Source organism: Enhydra lutris, unplaced genomic scaffold (genome assembly GCF_002288905.1).
Source record: "Enhydra lutris kenyoni isolate GAN:26980312 unplaced genomic scaffold, ASM228890v2 scaffoldscaffold21, whole genome shotgun sequence".
Lineage (NCBI taxonomy): Eukaryota > Metazoa > Chordata > Mammalia > Carnivora > Mustelidae > Enhydra > Enhydra lutris.
In genome coordinates this window covers 23,929,848-23,946,903 of record NW_019154105.1, presented here as the reverse complement: position 1 = coordinate 23,946,903, position 17,056 = coordinate 23,929,848, and the positions used below count along the sequence as shown (strand labels likewise).

At 37.9% G+C, this 17,056-nt stretch overlaps 1 protein-coding gene across 1 annotated transcript in view; it reads left to right on the top strand.

Moving 5' to 3' along the window:
- Positions 1–17,056, top strand: part of LOC111148998 (centrosomal protein 135) — a 79,866-nt gene that overhangs the window by 27,942 nt on the left and 34,868 nt on the right. Inside the window, exons 11-14 of the mRNA XM_022505865.1 lie at positions 237–460; positions 5,076–5,228; positions 6,144–6,296; positions 10,458–10,535. Of these exons, the coding sequence (XP_022361573.1) occupies positions 237–460; positions 5,076–5,228; positions 6,144–6,296; positions 10,458–10,535 (608 nt within the window). The remainder of the gene's footprint in view (positions 1–236; positions 461–5,075; positions 5,229–6,143; positions 6,297–10,457; positions 10,536–17,056) is intronic.

Below are 17,056 nucleotides of genomic sequence, written 5' to 3'. Positions count from 1 at the left end.
GTACCATCCTTGTGACGGGAAAAAAGTAGGAGGACTTTGAACACTAGATTTTATTTAAACTTTCAATGTAATTTGTGCTCTTTTTCCTCATTTTTCTCAATATTTATCTCTTTGATACCAGCCAGTGATAGATGATATACAGAAGTTAATGATTTTTAGTAGCTTGTATCCTAAAACTTAGTTTGGCTAATTGTATAATTTATATGCAATACTTTTAATATTTAATTAATTTACAGAAAGAGAACTTACTCTGGAACTTGAAAGGATGAGGCTAGAACATGGAATAAAACGTCGAGACAAGTCACCCTCTCGTTTAGATACATTTCTGAAAGGTATAGAAGAAGAACGAGACTATTATAAGAAAGAGCTAGAAAAACTCCAACATATAATACAGCGAAGATCTTGCTCCATTAATTACTCTACACGAGAAAAAATTCCAATATTTAAAACACTAGAAAAGGTAATATCTCTTTTTAAGGATGATCGATAATCAAGAGTGTATCTTTATGAACAAACTTTTCTGGTGTGATGATTATATTAAATATAACTTTATTCATATTTGTTTTTTAAAAGTTTTTCTTGGGGCCCCTGGGTGGCTCATTCATTTAAACATCTGAGTCTTGATCTCAGCTCAGGTCTTGATTTCAGAGTCATGAGTTCAAGCCCTGCGTTGGGCTCTGTGCTGGATGTGGAGCCTACTTAAAAGCAGAGGGGTGGTGTACCTGGGTGGCTCAGCCGGTTACCCATCGCCAGACTTGATTTCGAAAGGCTCACATCATGATCTCAGGGTCATGAGATTAAACCAAGAGTCCGGCTCCTCACTGGGCTTGGGGCCCACTTAAGATTCTTCCTCTTTCTCCCTTGGCCCCTCCCCCTCGCTCACATATGCAGGCGTGTGCACTCACTCACAACCTCAAAAAAGAAAGGTTTTTCTTAATTTTGATTTTTGCTTTTTTACATGACCTATACTGTAGAGACATTGCATTTATTAGGAAAACTACTTAAGAACAAAGCATAACGTACTGAATTTTGGAAATTAAGGAAAGATGAATAGCTCATTATGTGTGTAGGGTAAGTGGAGGGACATCTGGGCTTCCAGAAACTGGAACTACTAATTCATGCTACTGGACGTTTCCTTTCTTTCTATCCTTTACTCTTGGTATCAGCTGCCTTTTCTCTCTCAAAGCAGAGTGGCTTTATCCACATGGCAGACAACATGGCTTCTTGCTATGCCCAGCCTTGGACCAGTCAGAAAGGCGGGTCACATTGTGCACACCAGACATTATCCATGTTAACCAAGCAACAGGAGCAGGTAGAGTGTGGAAGTGAGTGCAGGGCAGGTCCAGCACATTTGTAAGTTGGTAGTCTAAAGATGTATATTAAGTAAAGGTAACCATATTTCATGAGCAATTAAAATCATGTATCTATTTTAGGTCTTCATTATTTTCAATGTTTTATGAATATCATTTGAACTCTTCATTCAGGTTTTTCTTGTTTTTTTTTTTTCTTTTTTAAGCTTCAGAACAATAGGAGTCCTGGAGGCTTATGACTCTAACATTATCTACACACTAGATAAAATGAGGGGAAGTTGGAAGTAAAATTAAAACTCAAAACATTTAATTTCAAATGTTTAAAAATATCAAGTCACTGACATAGATGTGAAGATGATAGGTTAAAAATAATTCAGACTTGGCTGATTTGACCAGTTTCATCATCTTTTTCCTGTAGATCCTGTGCCCATTGTCAAATGGTGTGGGGTTGTTTTCTGATTGGACTGTTTTTTAACGTCATTGGCTAATGGCTGAATTTGACTTACAGGTGTTAGTAAAAACACTACACTGTGTTATCTGTTATAAGCAGAATGAATTGGTGGGGCAATGCTGTATGTTAATTTATGTGTTACTGAGTTGTTTTTAAGCCCCATATATACTTAGGACTCAGAAAAAATGAATCACTGAATTGATCACCTTCATTGCAGAGGAGAATCTTCCATAAAATGGTTGATTAGTTTAATCTTTTCTAAAGTTTAGGAAGGTGGAGTGTTCAGAGCACTTTAGAGTTCCAATAAGTTGCAAGAATGGCAGGGAAGGTGTGTACGTGAGTGGAATGGGTGGAGTGTAAAATGGGTGGAGTTCTGGGCACTAGAGTGCACCTGCATCTAAACTTGGGTATTTCAAACATGTTTAGAAGCTACATAGCAGGGGCGCCTGGGTGGCTCAGTGGGTTAAAGCCTCTGCTTTCGGCTCAGGTCGTGATCCCAGGGTCCTGGGATCGGGTCCCACATCGGGCTCTCTGCTCGGCAGGGAGCCTGCTTCCTCCTCTCTCTCTCTGCCTGCCTCTCTGCCTACTTGTGATCTCTGTCTGACAAATAAAATAAATAAAATCTTTAAAAAAAAAAAAAGCTACATAGCAAACAACAAAGTCTTCTAAAACTGGATTTGGTACACACTGTGAGTTTTCAAATCCTGCTTTATGGCAAACTTAGGCACAGTTTCTTAGGATTGCAGTAACTCAGAAAAAAATATTGGTATTTTTAATATCAATGATCTTTGTCGAAAATACACCCATTGATTCTCTACAGTGTGTGTAGGGTGAGCACTGCCTCCTTTCTCCTTGTGCTTGTATTCACTACGGTTCCAATTGTGAGTTTCAAGTATAGTGGAGTAGAAAGGCCTTTGGAGTTGGAGACACAAACTGCCCTTATGACCTTGGACAAGTTACCTCACTTCATGAAACCCCCGTTTCCAAGGGTTATATGAGATAATAAGGGCCCAGCTTCATACCTGGTTCCTAGTAAATATTTCATTCCCTTGTTGTTTGTTGGTTCAAAGCACATCACGTCTAGGTAGAAAGTTACATTCAATTCAACAGGTGCTTACTGAGTGCCTGCTCTGAATGAGGCACTGGGTGTGACATAAAGAAGACATAGTTTCTGTACTAGTAGCCTTTAGTATCATGTAGGTATGTGCATGAGCCTGTGTGTGTGTAACAATGGAATGGTAAAAGGGAATTCTTAACAATTACATATGAACACAAATATAAATATCTACATATTTATGTCTATGCAAGATATATTTAGAAAAGATCTAGAGTTCCTACTTAAGAAGGCCAGTCAGTATTGTTGGAGAATTCATTCGTTTTAGGTACCATGCTAGGCACTGAAGGCGTGGTCAGACAATATACCTAGCGTGTCTCTTATTGAACTTACATTTTAGTGGTAAAGATGTATATTAAACAATTAACTATGTTAATAACTTTATAAGCTCATTTATAGTGTTAGTGGAAAAAAACATACAAGGTTTCAGAATGCTCTAAGAATACAAAGAGGGAGATCTAAATTTGATTGAAGAGTCAGAAGACTAGTCTTTTAAGCTGAGACCTAGACAGTAATGAAAATAGACTGTCGGATCTTTTTTTTTTTTTTTTTTCCATCCCAACCTTATTTATAACCAGACCCCCAGCTCCCACCCCACCCCAGGTCCTCAGCTTAGCTCTGGGCGAGAAGCTGGATGAGCAGTGACACTTTTTTTTTTTTTTAAGATTTTATTTATTTATTTGACAGACAGATCACAGTTAGGCAGAGAGGCAGGCAGACAGAGAGGAAGGGAAGCAGTCTCCCTGCTGAGCAGAGAGCCCGACGTGGGGCTCGATCCCAGGACCCTGGGATCATGACCTGAGCCGAAGGCAGAGGCTTTAACCCACTGAGCTACCCAGGCGCCCCAGCATTGACACTTTTGCCAAGCCCAGAGCTCAGGAGCCCCTCACTACTTCTGGGTTTTTGCCCTCGCCTACTAAATTTTGCCAGCCATGGCCCCATCTGTGACCCCAGTGCAGTGGGACAGTACAGGACTCAGCACTGCTTTGTCCCAGTGCTCAATAACCACATCTGCAGGACTGTCAAGTCTTTATTCACTGAATAATTCTTTTCTAAAATCTATGCAAACCACCTTCTTTTTGTAAGATATTTTTATGTAGATATAGTTAAGTTAAAGATTTTCTTTTATAGTTATCTATGCCTTAATTAAGTCCTCAAACTCTAATCTGCTTTTGTACTGTAAAATATCCTTTAAGGTGTCCAGATAACTGATCTCATCCATTATGCTTTGATTTTGCTTGTTTAACCAAGAAGATAACTTACTTCCAAGTGGCAGATTAGGGGTACCTCACAGATACCAAGTCTATATTAGACATGGTTATGTGCACAGTAGGTAGTGAATAACATATATCAGGATGCTTTCCAGTGTGCCATATTATCTCTTCCTGGGGCTTCTGCATTTAGTACTTTAATATTAAGATAACTTATATCCCCTCAGGGTTGTGAGATCAAGCCCTGCGTCAAGCTCATGCTGGGCGTGGAACCTGCTTAAGATTCTCCCACTCCCCTGCTCTCTGGCTTACTTGCTCTCTTAGGGGAAAAAAAAAAAAAAAAGGATACCTTAAATCCCAAGTCTACATTTATCACGTTTATTTTCCACATAGTTGTGAAAATAGTGGGTCTTTTGAATTGGACTAAAATAAGGGGCATCATCCTGTCTTAGAAATGTTGGAAGTATTTGCTTACTTGGTGAACATCCTTAGTGAATACTGCCTCGTAGAAATATTTATATTTAACTCATTGTAAAAATAGACTTCAAGCCCTGGAGGGCTTGATAAACCGTGCTTACTGGCCCTATGCCCACAGTTTCCGATTTAGTACGTCTGGGGTGGGCCCACCAACTTGCACGTGTAACAAGTTCCTACGTGCTGCTGATGCTTCCGCTCTGGGGATTACACTTCCGTTACAGCATTATAAACAACTCCAGGGGAAGGACAGTTGGAAGCGTCTGACAGGATCTGATCAAGTGGTATCATTGGCGGCGGGGGGAGGAGGGTGGAGAGTCCCTTCTTGGGCATTTGAAGACCAGACATTTGCCCCAATCCCGCCTGCACTCTATTCTGCTGCTCTCATTATGGATAAAAAATCGTGTTTTGTATGTCTGTTGACATTATTCAGTCACTGTCATTAGCAACATCCTGAAACAACCATATGGTGATAATTATAACAAATGATAACTTGTTTTTAAATTCTGTTTCAGGGTGATTACAACTCAGAAATTCATCTGATCGCAAGAGAAAGAGATGAACTTCAGCGTATGCTGGAAAGATTTGAAAAACATATGGAGGATATACAGTCCAATGTTAAATTATTGACAGCAGAAAGAGATAAACTAAGTGTCTTATATAATGAAGTAAGAAATTAATTAAGCTAACAGATTATATAGAATAAGTAACTATAAGGGAACCAGTATAAATCTTTTAAATTACTGTTATATATGGACCTTGTTATATTCCTTCATAATTAGAACTAAGTACGGTAGTAGTTTCTATTGTCCTGTTCCCAAAGCAGAGATTTCTGTTATTTTTTCTGTATTTATTCTTCCTCTCTTCTAGTCTATCTGTGTGTTAAATCTGTTAGAGATAATCTCCTGCTTCTAAAGCTACCTGGAACAGGTCCTAGCCTGACTCTGAGCTAAGTTTATCCTTTGGATTCAGATATGTTAGGAATCTATCAAACAGTGGGTAGCACCCACAATTTGGATATATTAGATATTAAAGACTTAGCCTATAGGTTCAAAAAACTTAGGGAAGAGAGAATTGATACAGCTTGGTGCAGTTACGAAGCCTCAGTTGTCAGAGAGCAAGGTGTATATGAGCAGAGCAAAGTGTCTAAATTTGTTCCATACCAATTTCCCATGAAGTTCTAGTGCTACTTTGAGGGAGGGAGAAGACCATGTAAGTTAAAAGGTCAAGTTGAAAAAGCTGTTTTTACTTTTGGGACTATTTGGAATCTGCATTTGCAAATTGATTCATTTCTGGGCTTTCCCCATTATTGGCTTGGATTTCAGCTTTCTTGGGTCTGCTTAGTCACTAATTGTCCATCTGTTGTCTGGTTTCCAAAATTTTGTAGCTGCCATTTCCCCTCAGTATCTTTGTCTTTTGGGATGTTGTTGTTGTTGTTGTTGTTGTTGTTGTTATTTTAATCATTTTATTCATTTTGTTGAGTTTTGAGAAGAGAGCAAAGGTAGTATGTGTATAGCTTGCCATTTTTTCATCTTTGGAGCATATCCAAAGTGTTTTTTATTTATATATTTTAATTCTTTAAGGCTCAGGAACAGTTACATGCACTAAGACAAGAGTCCACCCAAACCACAATCTCCCATAATATCGTAAGTCTTATGGAAAAAGAAAAAGAAGTTGCATTATCTGACTTAAGAAGGATTATGTCAGAAAAAGAAGCTTTAAAAGAAAAGTTAAAAGTAAGTAATAAGATCAACTTATTTTTGAAAGGTCATTTATAGGGAAAAGGGAGGTCTTTATGTTTTCCTGTGAAGTGACTGTTTAGAATGTACAGCTAGATCAAGGGGTGGGCTAACAATGACACATGAACCAAATCCAGACCATTGTTTTTGCATGACCATGTGCAAAAAATGGTTTTTGCATTTTTAACTCATTGAAAAAATATGGAAAGAAGAATATTTCATGACATATGAAAACTATGAAATTCAAATTACATCGTTGGTCGTTACTGGAATACTGTACTCATTTGTGCTCATCTGTGGCTTCTGTCATGCTGCAGTGGCAAAATTGAGTATTTGCAGCAGAAACTGGCCGACAAACCCTAAACTACTTATTATCTGGTTCTTTAGAGAAAATTACTGACCTTGGGACGCCTGGGTGGCTTAGTTGGTTGGACGGCTGCCTTCGGCTCAGGTTGTGATCCTGGAGTCCCAGGATCGAGTCCCGCATCGGGCTCCCAGCTCCATGGGGAGTCTGCTTCTCCCTCTGATCTTCTCCTCGCTCATGCTCTCTCTCACTGTCTCTCTCTCAAATAAATAAATAAAATCTTAAAAAAAAAAAGAAAAAGAAAAAAAAGAAAATTACTGACCTCTGATCTCACAATAGGAAATTCCTTCCTCATGTGGAGGAACATTATTTTTTTTTTTTTAATGTAAAACAACTTGACTAATTTGTTCACATACCATTCAATTCACCCATTTAAAGTGTACAGTTCAGTGGTTTTTAATATATTCGCAGACTTGTTTACCCTGTCACCACAATCAATTTTAGAGCATTTTTATGACCTCGAAAAGAAACCCTGAAAACCTGTTAGCAGCGGTTCTCCATTTTACCTTGACCTCCTCGGGCCTAGGCAACTCAGAGCGACTTTCTGTCTCTACAGATTTGCCTACTCCGAACATTTCATATAATTGAATCGCTTAGTATGCAGTTTTTTACCTCTGGCATCTCTCACTTTGCATAATGTTTTCAAGTTCATCATGTAGTATGTATCAATACTTTATCCCTTTTTATTATAGAATAACATTCCACTGTATGGATAGACAGGAAATTTTCATTTTCATTTATGTGGTTTTTACTTTGACTATTATGAAAAATGATGCTGTGAACATTCATGTATAACTTTTTGTTGATGTAGGTTTTCATTTATCTTGGGTATATACCTAGGTTCATATGATAACCAAAGCATTTGAGCAACTGCGAGACTGTTTTCTAAATCACCTGTACCATTTATATTCTCACCAGCAGTGTATAAGTGTTCTGATTTCTCCACATCCTCACCAACAGTTACTATCTGTCTTCTTTATTACCATCATGCTGGTGGGTATGAAGTAGTACCCACTGTGGTCTTGATTTGCATTTCCTTGATGGCTAATGGCATCGGGCATCTTTTCATGTGCTTATTTGGCCATTTGTATGTCTTTGGAGAAATGTCTGTTCACATCCTTTGCTCATGTTTACATTGGGTTATTGCCTCATTGTTACTGAGCTGTAAGAATGTTTTATATATTCCTGATACAAGCTCCTTATCAGATACATGATTTACAAATACTTTACCCCATTCTCTGAGTTCCCTTTTCATTTCCTTAATGGTATCCTTTAAAGCACAAGAGTTTTTAATTTCGATAAAGTCCAATTTATGTATTTTTTTTTCTTTTGCTGCTTGTGCTTTTGGTGACCTATTTAGGGGCAGTATCTTAAATTTTCTTTTATCATCTCCAAAAAAATGTGGGAATGCACATAAAGCGCTTAATAGTACTTGGAACATTATAAGAGCTCAGCGTTAGCTATTATTGTTACTATTATGGATTCCGTAGTTTACTTCCAATGAGTATTATTGAATTAATGCATAGAAATTAGGAGCTCAAGTTAGGAATAAGAACATATAAGCATTATAAGGGTAGTCTTTATGTCTTACATTTTCAGTTAAAATTTTACCCCAACAGAATATTTTTAATTGGGATCTTTTGGAAAACTGCCGGCCAGAATGTACTTTCTCCTAAAAATAAGTGTTAAAATTACCAAATGGAAAATTTCTGTGCAATATGGCAGCTTTTAGCACAAGCCGCTGATTTATTCCTTTCCATATTTGTTAAAAAGACCAAGGAATGTAGAAACGGGATTTTAAAATGCAGTAGTAGTGAAAGCTCAGAAAAAGTGGTATTCATATTACCAGAATCTTTCTAGAATGTAGAAGGCAAGATTTATGAGTTTACAGTAGGTCTTTTACTTAAAAACTAAATTAATCCTCTCAATCCTTCAGTAATTTCCTGTTATTCATCTATCTACCCAGTTGTCAAACCAGCCATCATCACTGACTCTACTCTCCTGTAAAGCTCTTTTCTCTCAACTAATCAACAAGTCCCATGTGTGCTACCTCTTAAATAATATTTAACACTTATTAAGCTCTTTTCATGCGGGAGGCTCTGTTCTAAGTGCTTTTTACATGGCTACCTCAGTAAATCTTCACAATTGCCTTTTCAAATAGCTAATGCTTACAGATGTGGTCTCTAAGTTACAGAGTTTAGTAATCTGCCCAAGATCACCTAACTGTGAAGTCAGATGGAGTCTGGCTCCTGAGCTCACAGTAGTTTTCTTTAGAATTTGTGTACTTCTTTCTGTTCCCCTGCTGCCATCCCATTCTGGCCATTATTCTCTCCCAACTGCCTTAGTATATCAGCAGCCTCTTAAATATGTATTTTACCCTGAAGACAGAGTCATCTTTTAGAGATATAAATCTGATCAGATTTAAAATCTGAACTGGAGATAAATGGGTGGCTCTGTCGGTTAAGCTTCTGCCTTGGCTCAGGTCATGATCCCAGAGTCTTGGGATCAAGTCCCACATCAGGCTCCCTGCTCAGTGAGGAGTCTGCTTCTCCCCCTGCCTGCCGTTCCCCCTGCTTGTGCGTGAGCATGCTCTCTCTCTCGCTCTCTCTCTGACAAATAAATAAATCTTTTTAAAAATAAAATCTATGAACTGTTTTCAAAGACTTCAGTGATTGGCTTTTGCCTGCTTCAGGGTCTAGCTTCTTTTCCCCAAACTCATCTCCCCCATTTCCCACATCTCATTTTCTCAACTCCAAGCTTAATGGACTTTTTCTTGCCCCAATTTTCTGCATAGGCTATTGAAAAGTCTTTCACCCCTTACAGTACTTTTACCTGGTTAATTCCTATTCAGCCTTTAGAGTCAGGTTAGACATCGTTTCCTCACACAGGAAATGAACCCAAGACTCTAGATTCCCTTCCAGTATATTGCCATAAAGTTCATTTTCCTAGCAGAATATTCATGGTATATATTATAGTATAGTATGGTTTAAGGTTTGTCTTTTCTACTAGGCTTTAATTACTGATGTCAGAGACTTTATCCATTTTACTCACTATGCATTCCTAATTCCTTGCTGGGTTCTTGGTATGTGGTATATACTCAATGCTGGTTGAATGATTTAATAAAAATGCACACAGCACAGAGACTCTTCCAACCAGATATATAATTCAAATGTCCAGGTGTCTTTATTGATTTGTTTTTAATGAATAATATGGATAGAAGTATGAATCTGCTCTAGAAAAATTTTCAGAGAATACCAGCTTGTATCATTTGTCCCCCACTTAGCATCAGCAACTGTTGGGTAATGTAACCTAACCAAAGAAAGAGTACTTGTGTTTACACTGTTGACTACCCTATTCTTGAAATTCTGATCTCTTGCTTGGCCCTGAGGATTCTTTCCTGTGTCTTTGTGATCTCATTATTTCTTCTTTGCCCTATATTCCTCTGCCATCTCTCATGAGGGCATACTCCTGATCAGATCAGACTTAACCTGCTGTTTTTTTTCCTTTTATAAATGGATTGATCTTTATAAATCTTTAAAAACAAATCCATGATGTTCTGTGTCTTCTATTACAGTCACACGTGAAAGTAATATATAAAGGATAAGAAACTCTTTCCCTTTTTTTTCAACCAAAAACATCATTATTGTAAAATGTCCAATGATTTTCTTTCCAAAGCATTTCCATGTTACTAAAAAGACAAATAGAATAGTACTGTAGTCTTGTGTTACTTACTTTGTTAATTTTGTTCCGTTATCTGCTGTGAATAATCACCTTCCATAAAATTCTTTTTTCAGAATCTCCAGGAAATGAGTATTTTTGAAAAATCAAAATTAGAGAAAACTATTGAACATTTGACATGTATTAACCATCAGGTAATTTATCAAACTAGATTTGGGGTAAATTGTGTTACATGAATAACTTTCAATTATAGTTTCAAAATTACAAAATAGTATGCTAGAGATGCTGTGTAACACTTGTTAGAAGTATATGCTCTGGGGGCACCTGGGTGGCTCAGTGGGTTAAGCCTCTGCCTTGGGCTCAGGTCATGATCCCAGGGTCCTGGGATTGAGCCCCACATCAGGCTCTCCGCTCCGCAGGGAGCCTGCTTCCCTTCCTCTCTCTCTGCCTGCCTTTCTGCCTACTTGTGATCTCCGTCTGTCAAATAAAATAAAATAAAATAAACTTTAAAAAAAAAAAAGAAGTATTACTCTGAAGGCTGACTACTTGGGTTCATATCCTTCTCTGTCACCTATTCCTATAGACAAGCTACTCAAACTTGCCCATCCCTCAGTTTCTTTATTTGTAAAACAGAATGATGGTAGTACCTCTTAAGTTTTTGTTAAGATTAAGCAAGTTAGTACATGTCAAGAACTTAGAAGAGTTGCTGGCATGTTGTAGGCCCTCAGCAGGTGTTAGTTATTGTTGTTTTGTTCTTGTTCAAAAATCAATACAAACATAGAGGAAAAAATGAAATTCATTTTCATTCCTCATTGCTCTCTCTAGAGATAGAATTTTTTAATCAAATTGTTATGAATACTGAATCCTTTTTTTTCTTGGTGTTTCATTTTGGCTAGTTTCCTTTACTATGTCTTCAGTGTTTTTATTTACCATGTCTATAAATACTGTCATTTGTTTCTATCAACTTTGGTTTTTTTTTTAATCCTCCTCGTCATGGGTTATATTTTCCTGATTCTTTACGTGCCTGGTAATTTTGGATTTCATACATTGTGAATTTTACCTTCTTGGTTGCTGGGTAGCTTGTATCCCTATAAATACTCTTGAGGTTTGTTCTGAGATACAGAACAAGTATCAAGTCAGAGGGAAGTAGCTTTAACCCTTTCAGTTTTGCTTTTAAGCTTAATTAGGTGGCACCAGAGTAGCATGTAGTCCTGGACTAATTTTGTTTCATTTCTGGGACAAAACTGTTTTGAGTACACTATCTATTGCCCTATGAATTATGAGGTATTCAAATGACTGATTGGACAGGAATTACTCCTGGCCTACATGAGCCTTGAGTATTTTTCCCTTTACCTTCTTATGGATTGTTTCTCTGGCCTTAGATAACTTCCTCTGGCACGTTTTGTAGATCTCTGGAGCTCTTGTTTGTGCAGCTCTCCTCTAGTGTCTGCTCTGCAAATCTGAACTGCCTTGGCCTCCCTTGGCTCTCAGTTGTGTCTTCTGAACTTAGGGGAACCACCAGGCTTCACCTGAGTTCCTTCCCCTGTGCCACAGCCTAGAACTTCTTGAAGCAGGAAGCTGGAGCAATTGTAGGGCTCATCTCATTTGTTTCTTGCCCCTCAGGGGTCACTGTCCATCACTGCCTGATGCTCAGTGTCTTGAAAACCATTGTTTCATGTACATTGTCCAATTTTTAATTATTTCAGGTAGAAGGGTCCAGCTTGTGCAGAAGCTGAAAGTGAAAATTAATGAACTGAAAAATATAAAAAATATATCTAAGGTACTAGAAGTCATTGGGAAGAGACTAGGATATAGAAAATGTAAAATAAGTTAAAGTCTTAGAGAATAAAGTGAGAAAGCCTAAAATATTTACTCAAAATTCTAGAATAATGTAATAGAATGTGTGAGAGAGGCAGTATTTGAAAATAAAATGACTGTTAATTTTCTAAGTATTATAAAAACACAGGAATTCTCTGATTCAGAATGCACAATGAATGCTGGAAGTATAACAGATCGCAAAGAACAGGAAAAAAAACCTAAACCATTTTAATAGAAATAAGCAATGTGAGACACTTCTGCATGTATTTGCTGGGTCTTTAAAGAAAATATAATACAAACTTAATGAAAGACATTAAAGAAGACCTAAATAAGTGAAGAGATATATCAGGTTTTTGAAAAAGGTGACAGACATTATGTTTATAAAAAGAATATAAATTGTCCCCAAATTGATCTATATAGAATTGATGTAGCTCCAGCTGAAATTTCAAGATAGGGTGTGTGTGTATGTAAATTGACAGTGGATTTTAAATTTTACATGGAAACAGAGCTAAGAATCCCAAAGAAATTTTAAAGAAGAGCGTGGTGTAGAACTTAACCTACCAAGTGTGAGAGCTTTAGAGTTAGCAATTAATATAGTGGTAGTTCACAAGGATTAAAGGACAATGATAAAATCCAGTAGAGTGCAAACCCACAAAACCACAAACATACGGAAACTTGATCTGTCAAGAACTCAAATCAATGGGAAAAGAAAGGATTACTCAATAATTATTTCTGGGACAATTGGCTATTCATGTGTATATATATGTATGTATATGTATATTAAGAAGGAATTACATCCTACTTCAAATATACCATACCCAAAAATCAGTTGCAACCTTGAATGTTCAAGAAATAGCCACAGGGTTTTTTTGTTTTGTTTTTTTGTTTTTTTGTTTTAAAATTTTATTTATTTATTTGTCAGAGAGAGAGAGAGAGAGCACAGGCAGGCAGAGTGGCAGCAGAGGCAGAGGGAAAGGCAGGCTCCCCGCTGAGCAAGGAGCCCGATGCGGGATTCAATCCCAGGACGCTGGGACCATGACCTGAGCCGAAGGCAGCTGCTCAACTAACTGAGCCACCCAGGCGCCCCATAGCCACAGGTTTTTAAAGAAAATAGAGGAGGGGGCGCCTGGGTGGCTCAGTGGGTTAAGCCGCTGCCTTAGGCTCAGGTCATGATCTCAGGGTCCTGGGATCGAGTCCCTCATCGGGCTCTCTGCTCGGCGGGGAGCCTGCTTCCCTCTCTCTCTCTCGGCCTGCCTCTCTGTCTACTTGTGATCTCTGTCTGTCAAATAAATAAATAAAATCTTAAAAAAAAAAAAAGAAAATAGAGGAGATAGGGCACCTGGGTGGCTCAGTGGTTAAAGGTTCGACTCTTGATCCCAGATCAGGTCTTGATCTCAGGTCGTGTGTTCACACCCTGTATTGGGCTCCACGTCCAGCAGGAGAAAATCTTTTTTACCTTGGGGAAATAATAATAATAGCAATTTATATAGCATTTACTTTGTTCAGGCACTTTCTCAACATTTTATATGATTTTAATTCTGGTAACAATCAGATGAAGTAAATGTTAATATTATCCTTATTTCATGCATAAGGAAACTGAGGCGGGGTGAAATTTACCTAACATCACTCAGGTAGCAAGTGTCCGCTGCCAGAATGTAAGCTCCTAAATACAAATGAAAGAAAACGGATAACTAGGACTACACTGACGAGAACTTTGTTCATAAAATTGCCATCAGTTGAAAAAACAGGCCACTAACTGAGAGGACTTGCTATATACATTTAACCTAAGAAAACTCAACAGAAAATATGAATTGACACTTCATGGCAGAAGAAATTACAAATGGCTAACAAATATAAGAAGGTGTTCTACATCAGTAATAGAGGAAATACAGATTAAAACCATAGTAAAAAACACTTCACATACATCAGGGCATCAGAAATTAAAAAGGGGCACCTGGCTGGCTCAGTCAATAGAGCATGTGACTCTTGATTTCGGGGTTGTAGGTTCAAGCCCCATGTTGGGTGTAGAGATTACTTTAAAAAAAAAATAGGGGCGCCTGGGTGGTTCAGTGGGTTAAAGCCTCTGCCTTCAGCTCAGGTCATGATCCCAGGGTTCTGGGATCGAGCCGCACATCGGGCTCTCTGCTCTGTGGGGAGCCTGCTTACTCCTCTCTCTCTGCCTGCCTCTCTGCCTACTTGTGATCTCTGTCTGTCAAATAAATAAATAAAGTCTTTGAAATAAATAAATAATAAAAAATATATTAACGAGTTATAGCACACATAATTTAGCAAATACATGTAGAGTCAGGAAGTGCAAACTGGTATCTCTTTAGAGGATAATTGGCCTTGCCTAGCAAAGGCATATTCTATAAGCCAGCAAATCCATTCTATATAAGAACTCTGGTTGGAGGTCAGCGAACTGTGGCCCCCAGACCAAATCTGGCCTCTAGTTTGTCTTTGTAATAAAGTTTGTATTAGAACACACCCATGTTCATTTGTTATGCATTGCCTGTGGCTCTTTTTATGTTACCACGAAGTGGTGGCGGTTGACCACAAGGCTCACAAAGCCTATAATATTTAACTCCCTAGTAGAAAACGAGAAACAATCTTGATGTCAGTTAGGGGGAAAATAAAATTGTGGTAATAATTCATCAGTGAAATATTACAGAGCAGTGAAAATAAGTGAACAGTAGCTGCAAACATCAGTATGCATGAATCTTACAAATACAGAGTCAAAGAATATGCGGTATGATTCTACTTATGTAGAGTTCAAAAATAAATAGGCCTAAACTATATATTATTTAGGGATTCATACAGATACTGTACACTAACAAAAAAGTGAAAAATGAGAAACAAGAGACCCATGATAGTGGTTATTGTGGTAGGGTTTGAGGGATAGGATTGGTGATTGGAGACTGCTCACAAGTAGTTTCAAGGTTCAATAGGTAATACTCTTAAGCCTGTTAATAGATACATAAATGTTCTTTTGTCCTTGTTGTTCTATATATTATATATGAATTCTTGTTTGTACAAGATCCCAAGGAATTTTGAAAGATTTTTAATGCAAAAAAAAAAAAAAAGAAAAACAAAAACAGGGCACCTGGGTGGCTCAGTGGGTTACGCCTCTGCCTTCGGCTCAGGTCATGATCTCAGGGTCCTGGGATCGAGTCCCTCATCGGGCTCTCTGCTCGGCAGGGAGCTTGCTTCCCCCTCTCTCTCTGCCTGCTGCTCTGCCTACTCATGATCTCTCTCTCTGTCAAATTAAATAAATAAAATCTTTTTTAAAAAAATTTCATTTCCCACCTCTTTATCCCCAAAACTACTACTTACAATTCTAATTCCTCCTGGTGTTCACCTCCCTGTTTCTAAATAATGTGCTTGTAACTGCTTAGTCTTACTTGTCTTTCTTTATTGATTCAAGATTATTTAATGAATATCTGTGATGTTAGGTGATAACTTAGCACTCTTCCCTTTTCCTTCCCGCCATTACTTCAAACAGTTTTGCTGCATATTATACTTACCTTAGTAGTGACTGTATATTATTATGATTTCTAGTGGCCCATGGGTCAGCCAGATGGGATAGTACTACTCTTGCCTTTTCTCTTACAGATCTTTTTCCTGGAATTAATAATTGCTTTTGTTTTGTTTCATTTTATTTTTTGTTACTTTTCTATTTTCATTAAACCTGCTGCTAATTTTTGTCAAGAGCTCCAACATCTAGGGGCGCCTGGGTGGCTCAGTGGGTTAAAGCCTCTGCCTTCGGCTCAGGTCATGATCCCCCAGGGTCGTGTAATCGAGCCCCGATTTGGGCTCTCTCTGCCTGCCTCTTTGCCTACTTGTGATCTCTGTCTGTCAAATAAATAAATAAATAAATAAATAAAATCTTTTTTAAAAAAAAAGCTCCAACATCTCTACCATGTGCTCAAACAAATCAGTTCTGTTGTTTTCAGTTGTGGACTATGTCTTCCTCTTAAGAATTTCTCTGTCCTCCTCTCCTATATTTATCCTCATGTTTTCTTTCCTTCATTCTGATATAGCGCCTTCTTCAGCAGTTTCCTGGAAAAGAGTGCATGGGAGGAGATTTTTTTACACTACGTGTCTGAAAATGTCTTTATTCAGATTTCATAATTGATTTATGATTTGGCTTGGTATATGGAAATCTAGATTAGAAAATTATTTTCACTAAAAATTTTGAATACTGTCTCCTATTGTCTCAACTTTCTTTGAGATGTCTGATGCTATTCTGTATCCTAGTCCTTTGTACATATTTTTATTTCTGAAAACTTTTAGAATTTTCTCCTTCTTGTTTTCAATTTCTTGTGTAATTTATTGTACTATTCTATTTTTTCTCTCTCTGGGACTCTTTTTTTTTTTTAAGTAAGCTGTACACTCAGCATGGAGCTTGAATTCATGACTCTGAAATCAAGAGTCACATGCTCTACCTACTGAGCCAGCCAGGCGCCCCTCTGGAACTTTTATTAGTTGGTTTTCGACCTCCTAAAGAGATCTGAGGTTCTTATCCTTTCTCCCTTATTTTCTCTTTGACTTTTTGTTCTTTCTGGGAGATTTCCTCAGCTTTATCTTCTAACTCTTCTATTGATTCATTTTAAAATTTAGTTATATTTTTGGCTTCCAAAAGAACTTTCTAGAAAGAGGTAGGAGCGCTCTGGGGTGTGATGCTCCCATTATAGATTTTCAGCCAGTCTCCTTGTTCTGTTCCTGACCCCAGCCCACCACTTGGTGACTTCATGTACTGAGTTTCTTCAGGGCAGATCAGCTGATCTGCTGGTCACTTTAGATCAGTGTTCCTCAACTGGGATCAGTTCTGGCAATACCTGGAGAATTTGCAGTTGACACAAGTAGGGGAAAAGGTGCTTTTCATACTTGGAAATACTAA